Source organism: Dromaius novaehollandiae, chromosome 2, assembly GCF_036370855.1.
Source record: "Dromaius novaehollandiae isolate bDroNov1 chromosome 2, bDroNov1.hap1, whole genome shotgun sequence".
NCBI lineage: Eukaryota > Metazoa > Chordata > Aves > Casuariiformes > Dromaiidae > Dromaius > Dromaius novaehollandiae.
Window position 1 is genome coordinate 72,748,642 of NC_088099.1, and position 22,487 is coordinate 72,771,128.

Here is a 22,487-nt window from a genome sequence, read left to right on the forward strand (position 1 = left end):
CCTAGGTGCAAGACTTGCCTTGATGACATTCATGAAGATCCTGTCAACCCATTCCTTCAGCTTGTCAATGCTCCACTGAATGGCAGCCTTGCCCTCCACTGTATCAACACAACTGTTTGACTTGGCTGAGCTTAGGTAAATGGGCTGTGAGAGGAGCACTTCAATTTGCTGTTCCAACAACTTCTCTGAAGGAGAAAGCTGTGTCTCTTTCAGAGATCTGGCAAGGTGAAGTCTTGGCCTCTGTCCTTTTCCGCTAGGCTCCGCATTTTGTAGGGTTGCCTTGGTGTTCCCTTTAGCTTATTCAACTTTTGCCTTTTTGAGTTTACTAAGGAGTTCTCGAATCATTACCTTAACTTACTGAATTCCAAATGAATATACTTTGCTTTGCTAGCTTCTCATAGCATGAACCAATTACATCAAAAGAGGGTTTTATATTTGTACATAAATCATCTCTTTCTTCAGGGATCAATGGCATCAAGGAGTTACTGCATCTAGATTTCAGTCTAAAAAAGGTTAATTTGAGAAGCGCACACACACACACACACGAGTTGGGCTCAGCACAAAAGAAGGGTTAGTTGATGTAATAGTTTTCTGTTTAGAGCACTAGCTGGTATTTAGAGCCTCATGTTTGTGTCCCTTCTCAGTTTGAGGTAATTCAGTCCTATCCCTCAGAAGAATTTCTTAACCATCAGCCCAAGGTGGTCTGGACAAGGTATGCTTCTACTTTGCTATTGAAGGTGTCCTGTAATTATTTGAGTCAGAAGACGTATTACTCTGTGTGCTAGCGGTCTAGACATTTAGCTGGAAAAAAAGGCAACTTGCACTTATTTGATCCCTGTTTCTGTATTTTATTTTAAAAGCAAACAGAATAATCCCACCTACAATAAACATACGTCATTGATGTACTTTGGTCTTTGGCAAGATAGTCTTATATTGGTCTATATATTTTTGATTAAATTGTCTTCAGAATCATAGCTTCCTATTTACTGAACCCTCAAAATATGTAATTAAGGACATTTATCAAATATTTTACTGAAGAAATTATGGGACTAATCCTGATAAAAGTTTTGTTGAAAAGACCAAACTAGACTGTTAAATGACATTTCAAAGTGAGTGCAAATTCACTGAAATTTAAGAATCCCATGTGATAGGGTCCCAAAAGGAAGAGAGGTCCAAGAGAGCTGGCTAATATTCAAGGATCACCTCCTCCAAGCTCAAGAAGGGTGCATCCTAATAAGCAAGAAGACCTGCATGGATAAACAAGGCGCTCCTGGCAAAACTCAAACAGAAGACGGAAGCGTACAGGAGGTAGAAGCAGGGACAGGCCACTTGGGAGGAATATAGGGACGTCATCCAAGTATGCATGGATGTGACTAGGAAGGTCAAGGCCCAAATCTGGCAAGGGATGTCAAGGACAACAAGAAGGGCTTCTTCAAATATATCAGTAACAAAAAGAAGACAAGAGGAGGTGTGGGCCCACTACTGAATGGGACAGGGGCCCTGGTGATGACAGATACAGAGAAGGCAGAGGTACTGAATGCCTTCTTTGCTTCAGTCTTTACTGCTAAAACCAACCCTCAGGAATCCCAGGCCCTGGAGACCAGGTAAAAAGACTGAAGAAAGGAAGACTTGCCCCTGGTGGAGGAGGATCGGCTCAGGGATCACTTAAGAAAACTTGATATCCACAAGTCTGTGGGCCCTGGTGGGATGCACCCATGAATGCTGAGGGAGCTGGCTGGTGTTTTTGTGAGGCCACTCTCAAACATCTTGGAAAGCACATGGAGAACAGGAGAGGCGCCTGAGGACTGGAAGAAAGCAGATGTCACTCCGGTCTGCCAAAAAGGGCAAGAAGGAGGACCCAGGAAACTACAGGCCAGTCAGCCTCACCTCGATCCCTGGAAAGGTGATGGAGCAGCTCATCCTGCATACCATTTCCAAGCATAGGAAGTATAAGAAGGTGATCTGGAGTAGTCTGCATGGCTTCACTCAGGGGAAATCAGGCTTAACCAGCATGATAGCCTTCTCCGATGGAATGACTGGCTGAGGGACATGAGGGGCGAGCAGTGCACGCTGTCTGCCTTGACTTCAGGAAGGCTTTTGACACTGTCTCCTTATTGGAAGCTGAGGCAGTGCGGGCTAGATGAGTGGACGGTGAGGTGGACTGAGATCTGGCTCAATGGCCGAGCTCAGAGGGTTGTGGTCAGTGGTGCAAAGTCTAGTGGGAGGCCTGTAGCTAGCGGTGTCCCACAGGGGCCAATACTGGGTCCAATCTTGTTCAACTTATTCATCAGTGACCTGGATGAAGGGACAGAGTGCACCCTCATCAAGTCTGCTGATGATCCAAAATGGGGAGAAGTGGCTGATACATCGGAGGGCTGTGCTGCCATTCCAAGGGACCGCAACAGGCTTGAGAGATGCACAGAGGGGAATCTCATGAAGTCCAACAAAGGCAAGTGCACTTCTTGCACCTAGGGAGGAGTAACCCCATGCACCAGTACAGGCGGGGGGTGGACCTGTTGAAGAACAGCCCTGCAGAGAAGGACCTGGGAGTCCTGGTGGACACCAGGTTGACCATGAGCCATCAGTATGCCCTTGTGGCAAAAGTGGCCAATGGTATCCTGGGCTGCATTAGGACGAGCCTCCCCATCTACTCAGCCCTGGTGAGGCCTCATCTGGAGTACTGTGTCCAGTGCTAGGCTCCCCAGTACAAGAGAGACATGGAGCTACTGGACTGAGTCCAGCAAAGGGCTACTAAGATGACGACGGGACTGGAGCATCTCTCCTATGAGGAAAGGCTGCAAGAGCTAGAACTGTTCAGCCTGGAGAAGAGAAGAATGAGGGGGAATTTTATCAATGTGTAGAAGTGGTGAGGGAAGGGAGGGTGTCAAGAGGATGGGGTCTGACTCTTCTCAGTGGTGCCCTGTGATAGGATGAGAAGCAACAGGCACAAACTGGAACAGGAAATTCCATTTGGACATAAGGAAAAACTTCTTTACTGTGAGGGTGACTGAGCACTGGAACAGGTTTGCCCAGAGAGGTTGTGGAGTCTCTTTCCTTGGAGATATTCAAAAGCTGTCTGGACAAGGTCCTGGGACCTACATGCTGTAGATGACACTACTTGAGCAGGGGGCGGGGTTGGGCTAGATGATCTCCAGAGGTTCCTTCTGACACCAACCATTCTGTGATTCTGTGAAGTAATAAACATGGAATTGTATTAGAATGCAAATTATTTCTATTTGGTGAGGAATAAGGGCATGACTAGTATAAAGTTGCTCATATCACACCTGGTGGAGTTGATGCACAGACAAGTTCAAGGAACTGCCAAAATAAGACTCTTAAAAGTCTCTTTTAAATGGTAAGGAGACAATCAAAGAAAAAGTAGTACGTTATTAGCTGTGAGCTAGACTCTGCTTTTCATATGTTGTGGTATAAAGCAGAAGTACACAGCACTCAAAAATTAGTTATTAGCAGTTTACATATCAAATTTTAAGTACTGAAATGCCTTTTGTATGTTGATTGAACATAAAAACACAAATTTGAGAAATAATTTCTCTGAGGAGTATAATACTGCAGATTACTATTGTAGTATAATTTTCTAAATCCAAGAATTTTCTGTTGTGATATGATGACTTTATTAACTATCTTCTCATCTGTTTCTAATGTTTATGACAGAATACAAATTGGAAACTCTCTATGAATTAAAGTAAATACACAGAAATGACTATAATACCATGAAGAAAGCAGCGGACAAATTTTTGTATTTGCTTGCCGCGACAGATTTTTGTTATTATAGTGAATTCAAAGCAGGAGAAGTTAGGAAATCTGGAGGTGTAGTTGTTTTGTCATATCTACTTCTAACTGATATCTGTTGAAAAAATCTGGTAAGCTGAGCTTAAAGAAGTGAACAAGCTTGTGTGGTTAGGGGTGACATATGACACTTTTTTTTTCCTAATTCAGGCACCTTAGGACTAGAAGCCTGTATTCACTCACTTTCCCTTCGGTTGGCACCCACCAATGTGAAGTACAGGGCAGTGGGAGAATCTATGCCTGCTTGTTTTACTGTTCCTAGGGAATACAATCCCCAGTGTGACCGAGGAAGTGGCTGTCTCATGGTCCCATAAACTGGCACCTGAGATGGTATTTAGCAACACTTGCTTCTTCGCTTAGCAAGTGAGTCATGTGCTTCAGCTTCATGTACTTGACAGATCTGTGGTTAAGGCATTCTGATGCTCTTGAGCCTATGTGCTGGGATGGGTTTTTTTGGTTTGGGTTTTTTTTTTTTTTTTTTTTTTGACATTGCATGTATAGAAGTCTTCTGGAAAATTGTCATCTTATTGAAGCTGAGATATGGGGTATTAAAAAGAGCATCTCCTTTTGACTACTGTATTGCAGCTCCCCCTCAAAGCATAGCAGTTTGATTACTGCTGCAGAAAGACCTGTGATAAGCAGCAGTGCTGTTGTCCTTCTCCTCTTCCTCCCTGGCACGCATGCATGGACACGCACACACACTCATCTGCTTCAGTGTGAAGTCACCTGACTCAAAAAACTATCAATATCAGCTGAAATTAGTCATACTTACTTTGCTGGTAGTGGGAACCACTCATGTAAACTTATCTCATTCATTTGTGGAATGGTAGCAATAGCTAGGTCATGTTTTCTGACCACCATCTAAGCAGAAATATTTTTCCTTGAAACAACTGTGCCTTCTGTTTTACAGAACTTCAGTGTGTTTACCTGCATATTTCCTCAAAACTTGCTGCTTGAATTCCTAGTAAGGATGTACTGGTACGCTTTCTCACTACTGGTTTTGAAATAGATGTTTTCTTTCTCTCCTGCACCAACATTTTCCACAGCTGTCAATTTTTATGCAGTTTAATGTAACCAGCAGAAAAAAATATTTTAGTCTCTTTTACTGCACCACTTCTTTGTGCCAGAAGACTTAACTTAATGACAGTAACCTCCTATCTTCCCTTGCAGCTCTCTGAGTGTCATGTTTAAGCAAAACATTTGAAATCTATTAAGATACTCAAACCAATGGCTCATTTTAAAAATGGTTCCCCTGAACAGGGTCATTGTCGATTTAATGTTTACATTTGTTCACCTTGCACATTCCTCTTCTGTTCGTTGCCTAAAAAAACCATAAAGGAAACATCACCTTTTCTTTTACCTTTTTGATGCCACAGTAAGTAATAAGATTGATCCAGAACTTCAAAAAGTACTTTTTTTTCCACTTGATAATGTGGGGTCAGCCATGATTGCCAGAATGATTCAAATCATCCTATTTGTGTGTTTGATACCATTTCAACCTGTTAGGATTCTGGGTGATGATCAGTACTTATTTGGCAAAAAGATGTAAAAAATCTGCTCAGTTGCCTATGCAATCTTAAAGTAATTTAGCTCTGCTGAAATACGTAGTATAATAGGAAGCGGGCTGCCTTGAGTAGCTCATTATTTGGATGATTTTTTCTTTGTCTTCTGACAAGTAGGGAATGAGCAAGTCTGGCAAAATCATGGAGATGTTTAAGGCAGGGATGCCTTGCTGGCAGACTGAAAGACTGATCTGTTTGCATATCTACGTACTAAACTGGACTGAGGGGTTTTCCACCATGACAATTTAGTGCTCGAGCCATTTTTAGTAGAATTTTATAACTCAAGAAAGTCAAGTTAGGTAGCCACAAATGTTCCTTGTGCAGATGAGCTTTGCCTAGAGGGTAGCAATGCTTTGTATTATGTGCCAAACCAATAGTGGCAATCAGTGAGGTGCCAAACAAGACCACAGTGTGAAGATAATTAGACAAATCACAGAGCATTTGGTGGTGTGGAATTTCTTCTTGATACATTTTCATGAGATTTTCTGTAGAGTCTGGTGTTGCACAACCAGCAGGAATTACTGGTTCAATGAAACATATCTGAGGGAGTTGTTTTGGGGATTTTATTATAGAGGAGAATAGCACACATATAGACAAGGGTAGTCTCTTTTTTGGGTTACAAATCTTATAGTTCTCCCTGGGTGGCAAGCAGGCAATAATTGTAAAAGCAAATGAATTTGTTGTGAGTGGGGCAGAAACATATCACATTTAACTAACAGGCAAATGTCCACATCCAGATTCTTAAGCTCTTGGGCTTTTGCTCTTAACTGATAATGTTATAACCTTTTTGGTGGGTGTTTTATATTCCAAGCCTCAATAACAACATGTGTTTTCTGGTGTTTTCAGGAGGCCAAGCTTAAGGGGGTGGCACCGATTACCTACTGTGTGCCTGAGGCCGTGGAGAGTAATCTGCATTTGGAAATAGGCTGGTGTACAACAAAGATGGCTTTTGAACCAAAGAACTCTGTTTCTGTGGAGATGAAATTAGGCTTACCACATACATTGCATTGGACAAGTTAGCTGAACTTAGCTCCTGCTATGGATTTTTTGCAGTTCCCAGACTTGCACTGAACGTATTAGGTTATAAACAGCTAGGAGATTGATCTGAGGCTGACTGCAAGTTTGATCTGTGTGCTCTGTGGGCATTTCACCTACATACAGCCCAGCCTTATTTCACTTTTGGTCCATGTGTCCCCTTTTTTCTGGAGCATGAGGGTTCAGCAAGGGCTGATACATCAAGGTGATCGATACCCAGCCCTTGGCAAGCTTAATTAAGATTCTCTGTAGGTGCTCCAAAGGCGAAGAGTATTGGTCATTCTGCTTGTAGAAATCACATAGTGTCACGTGCTGTTGAATACTATGCTGTTGCTTGGGATTTATTTGGTAGTCTGCTAGCCCACCTTGATCTTGTAAGGGAATAGCTCTTTATTAACCAGGTTAAAGTTTGCAGCAGAGAGGCATTGCTTTAAAGCCAAAGAAATACAGTGTCTGTGTGTGAAGGCAATAGTATCATGAGTCAGAACGATACACCAGTCCATTTTTTTTGAAGCAGATGCTAAAAGTAGCAGTGGTTCCTAATCTGCACTTACTGATTTTGCAGAATGTAAAAACAAGGTGACTTCTTAAACAGGGAAGGCTCAGACCTGCTGGTCAAGTTATTAAATAAAAAGACATACTTGTGATAGCCCTGTCCAGTCCTGAAGTTTGGATCCCTTTTTACCTTGTTTCCATTCTGATATCTCTCCTAGGCTTCTAGGGCTGAACACACCCTTTGTGGCTCCCTCAGAATACTTAAGATGGTCCTTTTCTTTATATTACTTCTGAGGTTCTATTGGGGGCTGACTTGTTGGAAAGCAGCTCTGCAGAGAAGGATCTGGGAGTCCTGGTGGACACCAAGTTGACCATGAGCCACCAATGTGCCCTTGTGGCAAAGGTGGCCAATGGCATCCTGGGCTGCATTAGGAGGAGCATTGCCAGCAGGTCGAGGGAGGAGATCCTCCCCATCTACTCAGCCCTGGTGAGGCCTCATCTGGAGTACTGTGTCCAGTGCTGGGCTCCCCAGTACAAGGGAGACGTGGAGCTACTGTAGCGAGTCCAGCAAAGGGCTACTAAGATGACGACGGGACTGGAGCATCTCTCCTATGAGGAAAGGCTGAGAGAGCTGGAACTCTGGAGAGCTGGAGAAAAGAAGAATGAGGGGGGAGTTTTATCAATGTATATAAGTATCTTAAGGGAGGGTGTCAAGAGGAGGGGGCCAGACTCTACTCAGTGGTGCCCAGTGACAGGACGAGAGGTAACGGGCACAAACTGAAACACAGGACAACATCTGGACATAAGGAAAACCTTTACTGTGAGGGTGACTGAGCACTGGAACAGGTTTGCCCAGAGAGGTTGTGGAGTCTCCTTCCTTGGAGATATTCGAAAACTGTTTGGACAAGGTCCTGGGACATACATGCTGCAGGTGACGCTGCTTGAGAAGGGGTTTTGGAGTAGATGATTTCCAGAGGTCCCTTCCAACCTTAACCATTCTGTGATTCTGTGGGGTCAGCTTTGAGTCTACTCCTTGTTGCAGGAAAGCCCACAACACTTGTCAGGTTTGTAACTCTCTGCAAGCTCACTCTGGCAGTCTCTCCATCACTATCTGCCTTCCTGCTCCAGTCTGCACTCTGGTGGTGTGTGCATGGGGGGGCCGCAATGACTAACACAGCATTTGTTTTGGCAAGTTTGAACCAGGAGCATGTTCAGTCTGTCTAAGGTGCTGTAAGTCCATTTGCTGTAGAGCCTACTTGCCTGACCATGGATATGATTTTCTTTATCCCTTCCTCCTTTCCATTCTCTTGATTAAAAATTCCCTCTCATCCAGAATATTCTCAGAAAGGTAGGTGGTTAGGGCAGCATAGTTCTCCTATAAGTAGCAGAGTTTATTTGAAGACATCCACCACAGGAAACATGATGATCACTGGGGTAAGTAAGTGTTAGAGTGCTCTTGGCATTACAGGCATATTCTACTTACTAGCAAAGTCCAGTATTGTAGACATAACTAAGGCAAGCCAAGTCATCATTCAAAATTTGTTTTTCAGCCTGGTGTAATGGGAGATACTCTAGTCTTTGGGACAAGGGAGCAGGCACCTAACCTGATCCCTGCGCTCTGAGAGTTTCTAGATCTACCAATCATGAAGCACTGAGCCTATGCAATATGACAGTGAATGTCATTCTCTCTGTGTAGTGGTTTAAATAAAATTGCAGTCTGTCCATACTGTCCCTTTTGCTAGATAATAAGGTAAAAATATCTATGACATTTACTTGTGCTACTATGCACTCTACCCATTACCAACCTAAGACTTGTATAAACCAGTGTACTGTAGTCCAATGCTCTGCTGCAGTTTAAGCCAAATGAAAACATATATCATGAATTTCATTTGGCTTTTACAGGCTAACTTAAGTGGCAGCTTATCCAAATGATCACACATTATTACTTCTTAAATAAATTAGTTTAGCAGGGTTTCATTCACTGTAGACAAAGTTGAACTGTTTTACATCACAGGAAGATTTTAATTAAAAAGCGTACATGTGTGATGAAGAATATCACACTAGATTTTCTTGACCTTTGAGTCAAGAAATTTATTTCTGCTCTTCTTAATTCATTAAGCTGTTTTTTTGTCTCTCCCTTTGTCAGTTGTATTTTTGTTCTGCCCTGTGTCTGTGTTTCCAAAATTCTTGATGAAAAAAGATTGAATTTCATATAATATTGCTTCAGAAAAAGCCATGCTAGGTAATAACTCATTTGTACCACATAGCACTATTCACAACCAAGATTTTACTCTAAAGGGAAGGAATTTAATCTTATTTTTCAAAAATATCATATGCTTTCTGGCCACTTCCTGGGACTTAAATGTATCTCAAGAATGCCATGGACATCCTTGTGATAGCTTAGGAGATCTTATGTCTTCTAGGTAAGAGACTATTGGAAGTTACAAGAACAATTCTGAAGGCTTTGAAAGTCCACTAGGCATATTCTCCTGCCTCTTGTCCTCCCTAAGTTTATTTAAAGTGAAACTTTCACAGTTGTGTAAACAGAAGAACAACCCTATTGCCTGATAACTGGAGCACATATAGGAAACAGTCTATTTCAGTATGAGACTCTTAATCAGGAAGCTGTTGAAGAGCTCTTTTTTTCCAATCTTTTCACACTCAAAATAATGTCTTAATTTAATTCCTTCTCAAAAAATTAATAAGAAATATATTTCCCTTTTACTCTTACAAACTGGAATCTTTTTCAGGAGCAAGCAGGTCATGGGAAAGAAAGACTTCATATTCAAACGTCTCCCACAACTGATTATTGCTGATTGCTGATGGCCAAGTGATTTTTCAAAATATCGTTGCACTCCCATCTCACTTTCAATTGCAGCTTATAAATCAGAAGTGGGGTGCCAGGCATACTATGATGTATATTGCTGTTACTTCAAATGTTTTGTTTCACTAACTCACTTCCATTTTCTTCCACTGACAAGGGATTCTTGATTGTTGTCTATAAATTCAGACTCTCTCCTTCTATAATCTCTTCTTATTTCAGTCACTCCTTTTATTTGTTGCAAAGAGCATAACTGCGGTTAAGTTAAACTTCAATTTTCAGTGTACTAAAAATGTGGTAGTCAACAGTTCAGAGATGGTGATCCTTACCTGTGTTAGATATTCTTTCTTTCTCACAAAGTGACCTGGGAAAAATAATCCTCTTATTAAAAACTAGCAGATAACACTAATGCTTTTAAAAGGTACATGTGGATAACTTGAATGAATCAAAGCGCGTAATGTATAGTGTCTGTGTCTAAAGTCATCGAGGCATGATTGAGGACGTGCATTTAACCTCTAATCAATATCTTATTGAATTTAGTGACATTCAGGCAGCACTTACAATGCTCAAAGATTGATTGTCACACTATCTTCTGGAGAAAGGAACAAATGTTACCCTGTCAATAGTAAGCATCATAAAAAGTGAGCATTACTTAAACTACACTTTTTGAAGGTTGTTTCACAAAATCAATTTAACTAAAAGTAGAATGAAGTACTGCAGTATTAAGAAATGATTTTGATTATTTGTGCTTAAAGTCAAACCTTCTGCAGTGCTCATCCTCTAGATCTAGAAAAGAAAAGCATGTTTATCATGTTTAAATGTGATCACACACATCTTTTCATTTTTGTGACTCTCCTTATATTGTAAAATGGCACCAATAATGAAATGAAAGGAAATCTAACCTAAATATTCAGATAGAGGGTGACTAGATCTGCTATGATCTGTGAAAAGACAGGTTATTTATGGAAGTGTAATATTAAACAGTAATGAGTGAAGGGAAGAAAAAGAAACATGGAGACATCAAATTGAAGAACTGACATCAGTGACTACATGTTGAGCCTGCCAAAATTCTCTGTTAGCACTTCAATTTGTACTTGAGCTGCAACTAGCAAATAACCTTGTAAATCGACTACAGTACACGTCTTTCTCTCAAAATGAGAGGCAACAAAATAGTAAGTAGTTTACATCAATAAATTTAAGTGATAATGATCTTGAGGCTCAAGTGTCTGAAACAATTAGCACCTTCTGAGATTACTTAAATATCAAAACACTACTGAGGAAAATAAATATTTTCCTCATCTTGCTGAATAATTAAAATTAATTCTCTGTTTTGTTAGGAAACACTGTAATATTGAACTATGGTAAAAATTCGAAAAGCTGGAGGAGTTTGAGCCTGCTTATTCTCAACAACAGGATGTGTTCTTTGTTTTTCAAATATCTTTGAATATATTATTTTTTCTACACCATTTTTCCAAACTTATATGAATTTCCATAATGCCATTTATTTCCAAAAAGCATAACAAAAATGCAGCAGTACAGATTACATAGGAAGAAACAGAAGTGAGTAAGGCACTGTTCTTCCTTTTCATACTGAAATATACCAAAATATCTGATAAGTGTTTGAGTACCAGGATGTCAGAGAAAACAACACTCCACAAAGACTTAGTTTTGCTTTTTATTAAAAACAAGATGTAAAATTTTTGCTAAATATTTCTGCTATAAAACTAAGAATGCAAATAGTCACATACAGCTTTAAGGATGCTTGAAAAAAATTCCTAAGAAGAGACAGCATTATGTGTGAACTTTCATCCATTTTAATCAATGTTGCTAATTACAGAGCATCTATAAAAGTATCTTGTGCAATATTATGGGATTGATGCACAAGCGAATGAGTTAAATACAATGGGCTGTATGTTGCAGATGGTCAAATATAGTGCAAATGTTATAGAAGCCCCTTCTGGTCCTAGAATCTTTGAATCAACACTAATTCAGATTCTACTTAGATGACAGGTCTAGCTGCAGAATAATGCAGGAGGACTCAATATATTATACTGAGGGATCTGATCAATTGCACATAATGTACAATCAGATCTCTCTAAGGCCTTGGCCCAAATGCTATTCAGAATGAGATGTTAATGTTTTGAATTTATGTTTGCTGGCTTACAGAAGACCTGCTCAATGTTGCCTGAGTTATGAATTTCATGATCATATAGCCCCAGAACAACCTGTGCATGAGATCAGTGGTACAGCTAGATACAGTGGGAACATAACATTACTCCAGACATAATGGCATGTCCGACAAGAGGAGAAACAAAATGAAAGTTGAAACTGAGTTCCCTGGGTACAATAAAACGTTTGTGTTCACTAACTCTGGTTGATCCACTGAAGAAGAAACTGTCACCCTGCAAAGAAAAGGCATTATTGCAGTCAGTTAAAGGTAAGCTTAAGATCAAGAATCCTGTCTGAGAAAAGCATTAGATAAATTCAGAGTCTGCTTTAACCAAAATATTATGGACACCTGGCAGGAAGTCACTACCCCGTACTGCTGATGAGCCTTAGCATGCTGCCTTAAGATCATGAAATGGTCCTACTAGACTGAAAATGAGGTTGAAGAGGAGTGATACACATACTGAAATTTTCTGAATTCAGAGGATTTCTGGCCTAACTCCATGGGTACCAGAACTAGAGGAACTAGTAAAGAGACAGAAAATAGAAGTCATGATAAACGAAAAAAAGGTTAAGTGGATATAACTGTAGAAAGTAGGTATACTCCTCTTATAAGGAGAGATAGGAAATTTTTGTTTATCTTGCTGAGTGGACTCAGTTCCCAAATAATGTGTGAAGACTCAGGTCCCAAATGGTAGTGAATCAAGAAAAAAGAAATGACATTGAACATGAAGTTGAGCCTTCACAAGGTGTTTAGACAGTCGCTTAGGCAATTTGGGGACAGAAGAGCTAGTGGTCACAGTCACTGCAGAGCCAGTGACTTACAAAGAGGTAGGTGGTATCAGAGGCAGAATATAAATTGTTAAGTGGGATGTTACACCAGTACCTTAGCAGTAGCATTCTGTCAACTATAGCCTGTACAGCAGGCAGGATTAGATAAAGAAGTTGCTAGGTAAATTCTCAAAGGGCGGCTGATAAGAAAGTGTGAAGATGAGGGAGTTAAGTTACTGGGAAGTATTTCTTTGAATAGATGAAGTCCCTTGATTCTTTATCCATTCTTTCTAAACCAAAATGAAATTGGATTGCTAGTACTTAAAATTAAAAGAAGATAGGAAAGCCTTACACTATACATTGGCATATATGGAAGACCCCCACAGTTTGGGGTGAATTCATTTCAGTGTTGACGTACGCAAGTTGTTGTTGTTGTTGTTGTTGGTAGAAATTTTGTTTGTTTGTTTAATCCCTCAAATAGACAACACAGGAATGGCTATAGTGGGTCAGACGAAGAAGTAGTACAAGTTCTCAGCATTGTCCTGGAACAGATAATTTGCAAACCACATAAGGATAGGGCAAAACCTTTAATTCTACTTCTCCAGAACTTTCTAGCCACTAATGATTTGTGATTCAGGAGTTTCCTGAGAAAATCACTGTCAGTGTATTATGAACTTCCTGATTGTTTTTTGATCTATGAATTGGGTCAGTTTCTTTTCACATACTTGTGAACTTTTAGCATTCAGAAAATCCCATGGCAAGACTTTTCACAGCTAATAGCACTGTGTGAAGAAGTTTAGAACAAAGGAAAGGAGGTGCTTTTTCATTCAGTGGATAATGACATTGCCACAGAATGCTGTGGATGTCAAAGTGGTGGTTTCAAAAGCAGCTGGACAAACTCATGAAAGGAAAATTCAGCAAGGGCTATTAAATGCAAACATAGAAAATCTGGCTCAGAAAGTCCCTAAGCTGCAGACATCTGAAAACTTCTCTCTCTGGGGAAGCATGGCCTGCCCAAAAGCCCAGGCACAGGATGTTAATCTGATGGACCTTTGGTGAAGCTCAGAAAAGTTGTTCATAGGTTCTCAACTGAATTGTCATTCACTTTACAGAAGTGAAGGAAGATCATACATTTCGTTAGGTACTCCTCATCTCTTAGTTCTTTTCACACTGATAGTGTAGTATGGAGTTAGTTCTTGAGCAAGATGTTCAGAGGTAGATAGGAATAATGCTTTGTAACATTGTTCTCTTTGTTTAAGAAGCTCTCATCAGGTAGGTGTGAACTTCTCTTTCCAGTGACATTCAGTACAGAGTTCTGCTGAGAGGTTAAAAAGTTTGTTATTTCCATATGCTGATGACAGCTGTTGGTTCCTCACTCTCATCACAAAGGATCTCTAACCTCAGAAGTCAGTAGCTCAATAGACGTAAAAATGTTTTCTCAGGTTTACTTTTACTCAGACAAGTAGAGTTGTGCTGGAATACAGCTAACTGAGAAACAGCTGGGCATAGCTATCTATCAGCTAGAAGTCTAAATATAATCATGCTGCTGACTGGTGCATCTATTCACAACAGTTCTCATTGCTATTTGTAAAACTGCAAATCTAATTAGATCAGGTAATTTACAAGTACCTGTTTATCTGCTACTCCTATAATTACTCAAACCTGTCGATGGTATAGGTGTCAGCAAAACTTCACACACCAGACAAGTATAAATTTCCTTTCTCTGAATTGGGGATTTTGCTTTGTCACACTTTTTGTGGCCCTGAGGGTTTGCATATACACTCTAATATCTCACTGTCTGCCAGACAGCACTCCTATAATTAACAACCAGCAGAAGTCAGTTCTGCTTCTCCTGACCTCAGTGATGCCCTGTGCAGCTGAAATAGAGGACAACCTGCTAAACACTGGGTGTGGTGGTGACGGTCTCTCTTTTTTTATCCAGCTCCTTTGCTGTTCTTTTGAGAGAGGTTCCTAGTCCTTGTGCATCTGTTATGCTTCAGGCTGTACTTCCTCCCTGTTCACGCCCATTCCTTTCTTGGTGAACGGTGATAGTTCTTATCTGCCAGTCTATCCTTTAAGGAGGTTTCAGGAAGGTTGTCTTCAACCCCCAAACTCATTCTATTCCTCTTTTATGCAGAAGTTCATCAGGCTATTTTTCTTAATCAAATAATTGGTTCTTATTTCCCTTGGAAATGGGAACTATACCTTTGCCAGGCTCTATCTCTGATGTTAGTAAGTCTTTGCTTTAGTAAGAGGCAGGACTCTTTACAGGCCATTGTTTGGTGATTTGCTGATCTTTCTCAGTGTAAAAATTGTCCATATAATCTTCATGAAGTCAGTATGTACAGAGATACATTTCATATAATTATTTCATTTTGTTACATGGTTTATTACTGGCTTTTGACTGAGACTAGACACAGCAGTTAGTGTGTTTTCTTCTTAAGAAAACTGTAGCACATACCGAATCACAAATATTTGAAGTTATAGTTATGGTACTAGATTCCTCCAACCAAATGCATTATGCCCATCCTCAGTGTTTCAACAGACAGTCCAGACCAGCAGCGCAGCGTATCTGTCTGTTCTTATATGTAAGTCAAAAGTGACCAGGCTGTGGTTCAGCTTAGCAAAATAGCAGTTTTGATGACAATTTAGGTGAAAGAGCAAACCTATCCAGCAAAAGCAGTGTTGGCTCCTTCGGGTGATTTTTTTTATCATTGAAGTGCCTGACATTTTAGGAGAGATTCTTTCCCGTTCATTGCTGTTAGTCATGCTCCAAATGATAAGCCAGTCAGCTTCTTGTCAGCTGCATATGGCCAGGACTCTGCAGCCTCTGCTTTTGAATGTGGACTTTGCCTGTGATGCAAGCTTTTGTGATATTGTAATCAGATTGCTGCATATCTTTGCTCGTGAAGCTAGCTATAGTCACTTGGCTACCATGATTCAAGAACTCATTTGGTTATATAGTGGGCATTTCTCTGGTGTCTGTACTTGTTAGGGCTACCATTAGGGTTTCATAAAAGAGGATCATGAGTAGCAATAGTAGCCTTCTGCGATCCCTAAAAGGGCATGTTTTTAAAAGGGGTTGGGGAACTCGTTCCTTGGACTAGAGGCAGGGAAAAACCTTTTGTAATGGCTTGTCTGTCTAGCTAGATAGAGGTATTATTTTTATCCGAACATTTATTTTTTAAAGCTTGTGACAGACTGTTCTGTTGCTTGCAGGGAAGAATGTTATATGCATTGTATGTTGTGAAATGTGACATTAAACAAATGTGAAACTCTGCTTTGTCCTATCTTTCTCTTTTTTTCCCTTTGGTTCCTTCCATTTGTGGCCACAGTTTTAAGTTCTTTTTGTTCATCTCTGGGACATACTTTGGACTAATTTGGCAGTTTGCTCAGATAGCAGACTGACTCCTCTGGTTATTTGTGGTGGGCTAAAAGACAGAGTCTGACACCAGTCAGGAAGAAAGGACAATGATGAGAGCATGGTAGGATTATGGCTGAATCACACTCAGTAGAACTGCATAAGTACATACTTTGGATTGATCAGTAATATATTTCAGCACTAAAAGCTTTTGACTTTAGGGAGGATGAAAGAAGTGTTCAGCATGCCTTCCAAAGAGAATCATTGTGTGATTGAAAATTGAATTGTGAGGGGTTCAATGTTTCTGTGCAAATATTTTTATAAACATGAAAACATCAAATGAATAACAAAGAAAAGCTTATCATCAGCAATCCTGAACTTCTTAGGGAATTTGCCTGCTTGGATCCTTACAACTGCATAAAGTTTGATTTACTTGACTGCAGCAAGGTCAGGGTCTAAAGAAACAATATGCAGGCAAATATTAGTTAAAAATCCATCAGTGTTTTGTGATATAATGGTGAATTTTAGTATGAATTTTATTTCAGATAGTGTACCATAGGTACGCTACCGATTTATTTCTCTGTACCTTGTTATATGTGTACCACTTCATGGGCTGCAGCTTCCGACTGTTGTTTTACTATCAGCATCCTTGTCCTTCCATATGTGATCTGTACTCTTCCTAAACTGTTACTCAGTGAAACCTTGAAAACACATTCCGTAATTGTAAAAAATATTAATTATATGCTGTGGCTTTGAGCTGACATGAAAACGAATAGAATAATCTCTGTTGCTGCAGCTTGAAGTGGTGAGGTGCATGAGGGAAATGATTTGGCTAAATGTCAGGTAAGTTCAAATATATTCTGCCAAGCTTTAGTGTCCTTTGTTCCTTGGTTGCTTATAGAACTAAGCAAGTAGTAGAGCATTCAAGTTGCACTTGAATAAGCATAAACTGATATTTAACTAGGGAGGTGGGGAAGGGTGGAGGACCTTGCTTGTTCCAGTAATCACAATTTTAATTCTTTCACTATGTGAGTTTTCCACCAATCCATCAAACTGACAAGCGAGTCTATGCCACACTTGGTGTTTTTTTTGTGGCATAATATGGGGGAAAATGTTGTACTACATTATACAATTAAAAAGAAATCTATGCAGTGCAAAACTGTATCCTTTTGAGTAAGTAAGAACAGTAATTCCATTCTTGCAAATAGAATGCAAATAGAATAATTTTTCTTTTAGAATATTAATTCAGTAAGAAGATTAATGTAAGCTTGCAAACTTCTTAGTTAAAAATCTTTATTCTTTCAACAGAATGCAATGCAATTACTACTTGGATGCTGATAGTAAATGAACCGGTTTATTGAATGACTATAATGAAATATTGGAGGCTGGTGTACCATAGCTTTTATAAAGATTATATTTAAAGGAGATTTTCTAGAGGAGGGAAAAGAAGGCAGAGAATTATACTTAAAAAGATGGAGTGATAAAGACTCTACTGCTACCAGGACAGTGGCATCTACTGTGTAGCCTGTTGGGAACCCTGACTGCCAGTATGTTTTGGGATTAAATTCTGAACTTTAGGGACACTTTTAATAATGCTCTGCTGGAATGAAGCCAGGGCTACATAAGATATTATGAAAGATTGATACTACTCTAATCCAGGACCGATATTCGTATCTTTTGCAATATTGACTAGGATCCTCTTTGTTTTTCAGTTTTAAAGCCCAGTCTCAGATTTACAGTAAAGTTCTTTACACTTGAAAAAGTGATCAAACTAATTGCTAGAGAATCACAGAGTAAGTCAGGTTAGAAGGGACCTGAGAAGGTCCAGCCTCCCGCTCAAAACAGGGTCAGCTGTGAGATCATATAAATTAATTCATAGCACTTTAAAGGAACATTTTTATATATTTGAAAACTTTGTGTTGTCTTTCTAAATGGCAGGCTCTCTACTATAGTTTTTTTGGTACAGAATGCTGAAGTTTGACCTCAAGGAAAGGTTACGTAGGAGTCTTCATTATGAATAGAGTCTTCTTTACAAAAAGAGATCATGAATAGTGCCAAACTGTCCTCCAACTACGGAAGTCCTTCTAGCATCTAGTATTAAGTTCCAAATTTTGCTTTGGGAAACAATAGCTCTGAATGTAGAAAAAGTTTCAGTTGCTGATTTTTTATTCTTGTCAAATGGTGATTTCAAAATTCAGGTGTCAGAGCTTTGGCTTGGAAGACAGGAAGGATTTTGAAAGATGTAAGGAGGGATATTTCCATTATTTTACATATAATGCATTAGCGGTCCAGAACAGTGCTCAAGTTTTTCATATTTGGGCCATCAGATGTTATATATTATATGTTGTATAATATATATCCCTTCAACCCCCTGAAATTTCCCCCTAATAGTTTATTTCTTAATTAATTATGTTATTTGAAATGGTGAATATTGCCACTATTTTTTTTTCCAGTGTGACAATGCAAAAGGACTCAAAGCCTTCTATGATGCAATAAAATATGGACCTAACCATCTGATGGTTTTTGGTGGCGTATGTGCAACAGTTACTTCTATCATTGCTGAATCTCTAAAAGGATGGAATTTGGTTCAGGTAAGCCATCAAATAGCATATATTCAGATGCTGAATACATTGTAATTCTGTATCTTTTTTTAAACTTAGCATTTGATGCTTTTCCAGCTTAACATTTTGTATAATTAATATATCACAGTTTTGAAGGTCAGTGAAGTTATGTGTAAAGACTGACAGCCATTTCTTTCTGGTATTAGATTCTAAGGCTTGGCATTGCGCTAAAGATTCTTGTGAGTATGGGGCAGTGGTCATGTGTCTCAGTAGGTTAATTAAATACAATTTATTGATGTATCTCAAAAAGCAACCTAAAGTAAATAAAGATTGATCATGCTATATGAGACAATCTAGGCCTTACCCAAACTTAGAAGAAACAATGCATCAGGCCTTAAATTGTAATACACTGAGGTCTTTACTAACTCTCTACTCAATCACTATGCAATAATTCCTACTGACTTTCAAAGTGTTAGAAGTGCCTAAATTTTGAATTGTAACTGGATAGGTATCTCAGTATTTGACTCACACAGCACATTTAATCCCAGCTGCTCTTTTTTCTGACTTTCTCAAAGATCAAGACTGTGGAAAGATTTCCTCCACAGAGGAATCAGAATTTATTAATATTAATCTTTAAAATGGCCATGCAGATGATAGCAGTATGATTTTCTTCATTTCTTCCATCATTGGGCCAGTGATGATGTTTAGATTGATGGATGTCCATGCAAGGTAGCCAGCCAATATTGCTGTTCAGCTGTGGAAAAGCCCTGGCTTCCTAATCAATATTCATACTGTCAGCAAACTCTAAAGTTCAGCTTTTGTTTAATTTGGTCTAAAGATAAGCTCATCTTCTCTTGTTTTATTTAAAAAAATGGTTTGGCAAAATAATAAATTAATATAATACAGCAATTACCTGAGGTTTCAGGTACAATACAGACCCCTCTTTTCCACCTGGGATACTCACTGTGATTAGCACAGAATGAGCAAATGAGACGTAATTAAGCTTGTGAAAAAGATGATGATCAGAGTGCAAATGGGAAATTCTTAGGAGGATAATTAAAATAGCTTGTTAACTGTGTTTGCAATGCTTGTCATATCAGATCCTTTCTTTATGCTTTAGGATCTTTTCTGATGTGAAAAAACATCAGTCCTACTAATAATGATGTATCTCTGGAGAGAGCAGGGAAAGCAACAGAAAGCTTGAAACTATCATGCAACAATCTCATAAAATGGCCTAATCCATGGCCTAGGATGAAATATGTTACTGAAGCTCTGCTATTTTGGAACTTGTCACATGGAACTTCCAGATTATGCAGGATGTTTTAAGGACCTGGATTTCATTGTGCTAAATTCTTTTCATTTGCAGTCAAGTTCTGCCTGCTGAGGTCTGAAAACCAATTTTTTAATGCAGTTACTTAGTCAAGAAGGAAAAGAAATTAGAAGCTTCTATTTGCTTTTAAATGGCTGTATTTGTCAATATATGTGGTAGTTTAATGATATGAAATATTGCTACCAGACAGCATTTATTTCTTTGTATTTAACAACCACAGCTGTGACTAAGTCTTAAACATTATTAATGATATCAATACATCAAGGGATTCTCTGCTGCTTGGGCTTAGTATCCTGCAGGCGCTAGATAAATCCTCAGATGGCATAAACCACTCCATGTCAGGATTTTATATATTGATTGACTAAATGATGAAAGAATGCAAATGAGAGCATGGCCGGGGAGTGTTTGAGGCTTAGTGGATGAGGCTTAGTGGATGGTATGGCAGCAATGGAAACAACCTAGATAAAGCTTGTAAAATACAGTGACAGAAATATATGTATCTGCAAATCAGCAGAAATAGCATGTATAAGACAGTGGGGAAATGAAATACAAATCTTTCCCCTCCTAAGGATCCATAGTCATCATGATTAAAAACATAACTTGAATAGAAAGAACAGACAGAAATCTGCAGTACTTGAAAGCAGAGAATAATATTCAGCCTGATAAAAAGCAAGACTGTCCTCTCTCAAAACTTGAAAATTCACCTCAAGGAATCATACGAAACTCATACAAATAAAGAGTTATGTGAACTTGTAATCCTGATGAACATTTCATGTTGAAATCAAGAAACAGACTGAGGGAGGAAAACAGTAAATATAGTCAAAACTAACATGTGCTATTAGATAGCGGATTTGCATTTGGATTTCTGACTCCATTGTTCTTTCCCTGTGCAGGCAGTTACAAAAGTAGAGCTCTTAACCCTAGCAGGAACAATCAGTTTGATTTGATTTACACAGGTGTCATGTGATTGACCAAAAAGAAGGCAGTCTTCCATTCAGGAGAAATGCAGGATGATACTGAGAGTACTGGGAGGAATAGGGAAGGAAGAAGGATAAGAAAGTATAATAACTGAAAAGTTACTTTGCTTAGTAAATATGGTATATGGCTGTCTGCCTGGGAAACTTTTCTCAAACCTTTCAGCCCCAAATTCTAACTTTCCAGGTCACTACATTTCCCATGTTTGGAGGATTTTCTCTTTTATTCTTCTTCCCTGTTCTCTTCACAAAAAGCCTTCAAAAAACAAGCAGCAAAATAAAATGTAAAGCGTATGAATGTCCTGGAAAATATTATGTAGCATTTGCTACTCAGACACGGTTAAAATCGTGATGAGAGGACACAAAAGGAGATGAATTTTTGCAAGACAGCTTTAGTTTCTACTCTCCTTCCTGTACGCTGTTCCTAAAGACAATGTCTTTTTGGCTTTTGCTTCACTGCTTAAATGAGTTCACAGATGGCTTGTGACAATGTGAAATAGGGAAGACTATAAGAACTTAAAGAGAGAGTCTCAGTCAGAAGGTTACTTGTTCTGTCTTATTTTCATTTCTTATAAACCATATCTAAACAGAAGATATTCCTTCTCCCCCATCTTATTTGACAAATTTTGATATACTTATGATGTGAAATAGGGTAAGAACGCTAACACTGCCTTCAAGTGTTAGCTGATTTAATTATCCCTTAGTGTAACAAAATTGATGATTTTTTAATGGAGTCTTTTGTATCTGTGAAAAAAGCAAGTTGGTTTAGACAGCTAACTCTATGTCATCCTTAAATGACTGAGGTATGGTAGGTGATACAACCTGCAAGCTGTTTTCTGAATTCATATTCTTCATAGGAAAGTCTCAGACACACATTGCTTTTCTTGGAGTGAATAATCTCTGTGTGCCAGTAGTCATTACTTTGTTGAGTGATAATCTGAGCATGGGCTAGAGATTGCATGTGTAGCTTTGATCTCCAGTTTGTGCTGTGGAATCCATTTGACCCTTTGATATTTTGGTTGTAAAGCATTAATGATCTGTCTTACAATGGGTCATAAAGGCTTGATGGTGTAATATCGGGCTGTTGCTTTGCTCTAGGGGGAATGCTTCAATATCAGATTCTCTAGAATTCATTTTATCCTGAATCCCTTTCAATGTGTATTTGAGGCCATTAAACAGAAGGAAGAAGAATCAGTAAGAGTATCTGTAGTATACTGAAAATGACCAGCTGTATGTTTTTACTTTGTTAGCTAAAGTGTTTCTGCCAGTATCCAGGTAGTGCAGAACAGAGGAGATCCTTCAAAATTCAGTCTTACTCTTTTATTTCAGGATATCCGTCAACTGTTTACCTTTCCATGTGAATTTATTATACTGGCAAAAACTTCTAATTTGTATAGATTGCTATTTCTCTTATTTTGTATTGTCATCTGTTACTTTTATTTTCCTGATTGCCATCTCTTCACATAAATATTTAACCAGGAGCAGAATTTTGGCCAAAATGGTCATGCCTCTTAACTTGTGGAAATTTTTTTCCATTTTGGAGATTTTCCTTTTTATTTGTATTGTGCTGATTACATTTTCCTACAGTCACCTTCATTTATAAT

General features: G+C 39.0%; 1 protein-coding gene across 1 annotated transcript in view; it reads left to right on the forward strand.

Annotated features, from left to right (window-relative positions):
- The window catches only part of GABBR2 (gamma-aminobutyric acid type B receptor subunit 2), a 477,500-nt gene that overhangs the window by 93,245 nt on the left and 361,768 nt on the right, over positions 1-22,487 (forward strand). The window contains exon 2 of the mRNA XM_064506758.1: positions 18,472-18,609. Coding sequence (XP_064362828.1) covers positions 18,472-18,609 — 138 coding nt within the window. The remainder of the gene's footprint in view (positions 1-18,471; positions 18,610-22,487) is intronic.